The sequence below is a fragment of the Delphinapterus leucas genome, chromosome 17 (assembly GCF_059928025.1).
Source record: "Delphinapterus leucas isolate spDelLeu-1000000601 "Yukka" chromosome 17, BTC_Dleu_Yukka2, whole genome shotgun sequence".
NCBI classification, from domain to species: Eukaryota; Metazoa; Chordata; class Mammalia; order Artiodactyla; family Monodontidae; genus Delphinapterus; species Delphinapterus leucas.
This window is the reverse complement of record NC_143145.1, coordinates 10,792,618-10,799,668: the sequence shown is the minus strand read 5'-3', so window position 1 is coordinate 10,799,668 and position 7,051 is coordinate 10,792,618. Positions and strand designations below refer to the sequence as shown.

Genomic DNA, 7,051 nt, shown 5'->3' with positions numbered 1-7,051 from the left:
CGGTCCTGGTCACAATCCCACAGAGGAGGTATTACTATAGATAATAATAATCTATAAATATTTTATGTAAATATGCATCAAGTTCCACTTAACAGATGAGGAAACCAAGGCACAGAGTAAGTAACATTCCCAAGGGAACAGCTGTTCCAAAACTGAGGAGTCCCTGGTCCTCGAGTTTCTTGGGGTCCCGCGCAGGCAGGTGGGGGGGGTGACTGGAGGGATGTTTCCGGGGGGGTTGACCACCTGTGATTTCCACCTACAGGCTGACTTTAGCACCCAGCTGTGGGCATGGGGAGCAGTCTTCACAGGGCGCCCCACTCCTCACTCTGTTAGAAGCTCAGCCGGCTGGCAGTCTTCACCAAGGCCCCCGCATCCACAGCCCTGGATGACACCCGCTCTGCTCTTCTTAGCCCTCAAGGAACATGTCATCCCTGTTCTCGAGGGGCACCAAGAGCTTGGTCAGAGAGCTGGGTAGGAAAGGCGAGCTGGTGCCCGTGGACAGCCTGGCCAGTGCCCTGCGCCTGCGCCCCTTCTGCCTGGTGAGGAAGAAGCACAGACGCCACCTGTGGCCTTGGGACGCCCCCCTCATCCCCACAGACTTCTCCCTCGTGGATGCTCTGAAGCCCGGCTCCCCCATCCCAGGTACCTTCAGGTGGGGCTGGCAGGCGGCAGAGTAGGGGGACTGCAGGGCAGCTCCAAAAAAGATCCACGTGGGTGAGAAAGCTGACACCCTCCTCCTGGGCACACCGAGCCCCCCGGGCCTGCCTGGCCTGGAGCCACACCGCGGGCACCCCGGCTAGCCCGTGCCTTCCGTGTGGGCAAAGGATGAACCGTTTTCTTCCTCCTGTCCCGGCTGTGTGATAGTCATCTTCATAATTTCAATCACCATAATGGCTAACAAGGATGAAGTGCTTGCTGTGTGTCATGTTGGCAATTCCTCAGTTAATCCTGACAACCACCCTTAGAGGAAGACCCTGTCATTCTTCCCTCCCTTTTGTAGATGGGGAAACTGAGGCTCCAGGAGTTAGGTGCCTTCTTGCCCAGGGTCATACCCAGCCAGTAAGTGGTGGAGGCCAAACTGGAGCCCGAGGCTGAGGCTTAGCCACACTCAACCCTGCCTCCCTGGCTTCAGCCTGGACCTCTCTCCCCGCAGAGGTGAGCCGCAGCGAACCCATCCACCTCCGGGAGATGGTGGCAGGAGCCGTGACGGGGGGCGTGAGCGTGGGCACCGGGCTGCAGGGGAGCGTGACGGGGAGCGGCGTGGTGAGCCACAGCTCTGCCCTGGCTGTGCAGACCCTCAGGGTTCCCCCCAACAGCTGGGAGACGCTGGTGGAGTAGAGGTGAGAGTTGGGGCACATCAGCCAGGCGGGCTGGGCTCTCCTCTCTGTGGGCACAGGTCCCCCGGGCTGGAGGGGAGCGTGGGGGGCAGGAGAGAAGAGCCCAAGCCTCCTGCCAGCTCGAGGCCTCGAGTAAAGCATTCTGAGGCATGGGCTGGGACGGGGGAGTCCACTATTGGCAACGAGCCCAGGGGCCCAGGGAAGAGAGAGTGGGCAGTGAGAGGGACTCATGTTACGTCAGAGATTTCAACCCCGATGTTTTTAAGGCCAGAAGAGGAAACAGAAATGCGGTAGCTGCCAGGTGTGAGGCGACAGGGCATGGTGGGGACTCCAGCAAAGCGGGGACACATGCCTGCCTGAAGCTGGTAGCTGCGTCTCAGCTGCACCTGGTTATTGCCAGGCAGCAATGTGAGCGCAGTGGCACTGATTTTTGAGAGAAGCTACAAATGGGTTTTTTTGGTGAAATCTACCAGTTTTAATATTATCTCAAAATTTCTAAATGCCACGTGAGCCAAGTAACGTATGCCTTTTGCCTGACTGAGCGGGCAGAAAGCCCGGTGGTAGCCTCTGGGCTGGACATCTTAAACCCTGTAGAAGACAGATGTCTCAGAGTTCCGTCAGTTTCTCCCCTTTGCGACCACGCCCACCTGACCCTGAACTCTAGGCCGGAAGACAGGCCAGCTGCCCGCTTCGAAAGGCCCCTGAGCGGGGGAGCCCTGGAGAGCAGCCCCACCAGCTCTGCCTCTTCTCCTGCCCACACCCCGCACCCCTGGCAGGAAACTGAGGACTCCGAGGCCCTCGTTCCTCAGGGAGCTGCAGAGCCGGAAGGAGAGGGAGAGCCCGTCTGTGGTGACAAGGCCGTGGAGGCTGCGCAGGACGTCACGCTTCAGAGCCTCAGCCGAGGAGACGGAGCGGGGCAGCTGTCACTCCTCCGGCCCAGCCCTTTCAAGGTGCAGGGGGTGTCCCGGGGGTGCTGAAAGCCAGCAAGGGGCCCACCCCTCCACCCTAACTCCTGCCAAAGAGCTGCACCCTGGAGGTCGCCCCATCTAAACCAGGAGTGGAGTTCCTGGGCACTTGAGTCGTGGTTCTCAACGCTGCGTTTTAGAATCCCCTGGAGAGGCGTCGTGTTGTTTTTTGACTATTATTTTTTAAATACCAGCACCCAGACACACACACGCACACGCACACGCAATCTGTTTTAACTGGTCCGGACTAGGACCCAGTTGCTGGTCTTCTTTTAACTCTCCCAGGTGAGTCTTACCTGCTGCCGGGGAGTAGTATCACAGTGCAGGGGGGTTTGCATCCGCTTTGGAACTGGGCGTGACTGGCTGCGAATCCCAGCTCCACCCCTGGCTGGCTGGGTGGCCTTGGACAAGTCACTTGACCCTCTGAGTTTGACTTCTCTGGTCCATGAAGCTGGGCTGCAGAATCGGGGTGAGGATTAAGCAGCGATGTGAGAAAAGTGCCGAACGTGCTGAGGGCAAGGACAGTCAGTGTTCCTTCCACCTGTCTTCAAGACCCAGGCCTGCTCCTCGGCGGCTCTGTTCCTTGGTCATTCAGCGTCCATGGACTGCCAGTCCCCACTGTGACGGGGGGGAGGCTGGGCCCCATGCCAGCATGCTAGGGCTCCGGGGCTCTCGTCTCCCACACATCGAGTTGCTCTCTCAGCATCAGCTCTGGGCCCCAGCTCTCGCCATCCCCGGGCGTGCAGGTGAGTGCCAGTCGATAGCCCTTTTCCTGTGGGAACAGGGCGATAACAGGGCCACCACTGGCCCACATCAGGAGCCCCGGCTTCCCAGCACCCCCCAACAGCCGCCCCTCTGTGCCTCGGTTTCCACCTGCCCAACGAGGGAGGACGACTTCGAGATCGCTTGGCGGCTGTCCAGCTGCAGGGCCCCAGGATTCCAGCTCAGCCTTTCCCAAAGCGAACACTCCAAACTCTGGACAATGTTTATTGAGGCAAAATAAAACTCACTTCTTTATGGTGGGACCGTGTAGAGCTTTTACCGTGCCAGTGTGTACTGCTTTGACCCCAGAGTGCCTTGGGTTTTTTGGAAATACCTCATGTGCAACGTATTTGGCAGAATGCTGTTTGTGCTGTGCCTGAGTGTCCCCTGCCTTTGCATCTCCCTCTCCCCGCCAACCTCAGAAGGCCCTGGTCACCAAGAGGGACCCTCGCAGTCCCTCCCCCCGTGTCACCCCATCCCCTGCTCCTGTCTGCCCCCGAGACCCCTTCCTGCAGGCCCTAGCATCCTGTGTGGACAAGACGTCCTGTTCTCCCTGCCTGTCTCCCAGCTCCAGGGTCAGAGCGCCATGGCCAAAGAGAAGACAGTGGCCATCCCACGGAGCACAGTCTTGGCCTACTGGGAGCTGCAGCTGGTGATGGAGGACGATCGCTGGGGTACGTGGAGCCTGGAGCAGCAGAAACAGCTGGACGCGACTCTCCCTCTGGGAGGGTTGGGAGGGGGGCAGGGGCTGCGCCCAAGTGCGGGGCGCGAAGAGGGGGAGGGAGGCCGTTTCCCTGTTGGCCTGAGCAAGCAGCCAGCCAGGCAGATGCTGAAAGGATGTGCCTTTCACAGGAGCTGCCGAGGCCAGCTCTCAGGAAGGGCTGACAACCCAGCCTGTGCCCTGCTTGTCCCGGGGGGGCCGGGGATGGGGGGATGTGACTGGAGGAAGGGGCGTGTTATCTAATTAGCAGAGAATCACGTGGACCAGGGTTGGTCCTGCTCATCCGTGGCCCGGGGACTCTTCTCTTCTCCCTGCCTTGTGCTCCCACGCAGCTGTGCTGTACCTGCCTGAAGGAGAGCTCTGGAGACACAGAGAGGAGGTGAGTGACCCCTGCCAGAGCCCGAGAAGCCAGCCAGAAATCACTCCTTCCCCGAAGAATGCCCTGACCCCATCGCTGGGGTCCCTTCCCTCCGCATGCGGTCACCCCGTGTCACTCGGGCAGGGAGGGCCGTGTGCTCTCTCCCCAGTGGGAAGATGAGCTGGAAAGACCAGGACCAGGCTGTGGGGAGAAGGATGCTGAGTGTAGGAGGCGCAGGCTGGCTCCAGGCTCCAGTCTTGGTCTCCGCACCCGCACAGCGGGGAGGCTGGGGTGGGGGATCAGTGATGGTGTCTGGACAGCGTTCGGTACCTGGAAGGTGGGCCCTCAAGAGGCAGTTTGTACGGTTAACAAGACAGGAGTGGGAAGGCGGGGGCGCCTGACCACCCTGCCAGACCCACCCACCTGTGCCGTGGTGCTTAGAGCCTGAGAAGCCCTGTCTTAGCCATCCCAGTGGGGCAGCTGGCCGGAGGTGGGGCTCAGCCTGGGGGGGGGGGGCGGTCTCAGGAGCAGACACACAGCAGGCGCTTGGGCAGAGAAGTGGTCTTTCTTCGAGCTGAAGCGTCAGCCCTGGGCAGGGTGGGTGAGAAGGGGAGAGGCAAGGATAAGCCCTGTGGGGGGCACCTGCTATGTAGTAGGTGCTCAGAAAATGCTCAGAAGGAAGGGGGGTGGGGAGGGAAGGAGGGAGGAAGGGAGAGGTGAGCCCATAAAGATGTGCTCTGCCTGATACACGAGCTTCCCTGGGCCAGGTCTGTGACCCCAGGACCTCCTGGTCAGGTTCAGGACACCAGGGCCTGACTGGCGCAGGGCAGGGAGCCCAGGGAAAGGCTCCAGCAGGTGCCGATGCCTCTCCCCACAGGCATGGCCTTTGGCCGGGCCCCAGGTGCGGAGCCTGACTTCCGGGGCCTGCAGAGGCAGGCTAGGGCCCAGTTGCAGGACCTGGCCACGATGCCCCCAGAGCTGCGGGACCCACTGCTGGGCGCCCTCCAAGAGCTGCTCCAGGACCCTTGGGCACCGCAGGAGCTCGAGGACACAGTAAGGGGCTCAACGGCCAGACCCGGGCTGGGGGCTGGCATTTAGGACAGAGAGGGATGGGCTAGGGGGATGAGAGGCAGGCACGGGACATGCTATGGGTCTTGGTAGCACACAACCTCAGAAGGCCCTGGGGTGACTGGGTGCTGCCCCGTACCAGCTGTCGTATCAGAATCTCCCTGAGCGTTTGTTCCCTGAAGCCCAAGGAGGGACCTTGGTTCCGCATTGTTGGCAATGAACCCAGGCTCGTCCCAGCTTCACCGGCATCACGAAGGGCTGGGGACCCAGAGCATGGGGACGGGAGCTTGGGTGGTAGAGTACGTGGATGGAGGGGACCCACAGCTGCCTCTCCCTGCTCTTCCTCGCCGCTCTCCTGCAGCTGGAACAGGCCCTGGACACTGGGGTGCTGGGACGGCTGGGTGGCCCTGCGGACCTCATCCTAAGCATCCTCCAGGACCCCTCAGGCAGCCTGTCACCCTCGAAAGGCAGGGCCGTCCTCTGCATTCTTGGAGCACTAGTAGGTAAGAGGACTCCCGTGGGCTGGGGTCGGGAAGAAGAGAGAGCCTGGAGAAAGATGCTGTTCGTGGCTGGAGCCTCACGCTGGGGATCAGGCTGGCCGGGTCCTCGTCCTGGTTCAGCCATGGGCAGCCCTGGGCAGGCCTCACCGTGTCCTGCTTAATAACCACCTTGCAAAGCCACCGGGCCGGAAGACGAGCTAACACACACGAACGCCTTTTGTAAGTGAAGACCACCATCCACCCTTAGTGGATTGTGTTTTAGGAAGACTGAGGGGGACGGGAGTAGTCTTACTGAAGACCACGCAGCACTTCCAAGGCCGGCACAGTTCCCACCTTCTGGAATCTTCTGGGGAAAGATGGCCCCAGAGATACCTTGTGGGGCTTCTGCCACAGGTGACTGTGGGGCTCCCCGGGACTGGCTCACACACCCTCTTCTCCCCTTCACAGGATGGCCCCCAGACTTTAGTTGCCTGTCCACATCTGGGGTGGGGGGCACCAGTTAGGCTAGGGTCCTACCCTGGAGCAGGATTCTTCCTGGGGAGTCAGCAGAGGCTGGTTCCAGAACAGCCTGGCCTCCATTCACGGCTCCACCACCGACAGCTGCGTAGCTCTGGGCGCGTCCGGCCTTCTCTGTGCTTCCTCCTCCTGTAAAATTACCCCCGTAAAGTGGGGTGATAAGAATTCCTAGCTCACGGGATTGTAGCGAAGATTTTAAAAGTTGTACACAAAGTGCTCAGAACAGCGCCTGGCTGTCAGCTGTTATTGCGCGATGGTGTTATTATTAATGATCGTATCACTGTTCTGGACGAAGCTGCCAGACCTTTCTCCAGGTTAACAAAGGACCTGGACAATCTCCCCTTAATTTCAGCTCCCTGCAGCTCTCCTTCAGCCTCAGTTTTCCCATTTGTAAAATGAGAGTGACGGATCAAACTGCACAGTTGTCACCCAGCTGCACCGTTCAGGGATTCCACTACAGACTGGGGTGCAGGCCAAGGGCTGTGCATCTTTGTGTGAGCAGTGGGGGGTATGGCACGCACACGCGTGTGTAAGGGCGTGCACAGGGAGCAGGGGAAGAGCCTGAGCACACACCACAGGCCAGAAGCAGCTCTCCCGACTCTCAGCTCCGTGCTCTTCCTAGCAGAGCACACCCAGACAGAAACAGACCTCAGTAAGACAGCGCTCAGAGGCAGACAGATCACGTGGTTTTGCCCACTCTCAGCAGGATCACTTCATATATTCTCTTCTCCTGATAAAACTTGTCTAACAATCAAAACAATGGTCATTGTAAAAGAAATAATAAAGTTTCAGAAAGGTATGAAAAACATTTTAATTTCCTTAAT

At 59.6% G+C, this 7,051-nt stretch overlaps 1 protein-coding gene across 1 annotated transcript; it reads left to right on the top strand.

The window, feature by feature from the left end:
- The first annotated feature begins 390 nt into the window (after nt 1-390).
- LOC149746910 (gasdermin-D-like) lies at nt 391-6,593 on the top strand. Its single transcript, XM_089899202.1, is given in 8 exon segments — nt 391-642; nt 1,154-1,340; nt 2,114-2,190; nt 2,193-2,287; nt 3,633-3,822; nt 4,118-4,164; nt 4,969-5,196; nt 5,573-6,593. Coding segments are annotated over 8 exon segments (1,344 nt in total). The 5' UTR covers nt 391-422; the 3' UTR covers nt 5,873-6,593.
- Nucleotides 6,594-7,051: the final 458 nt, after the last annotated feature.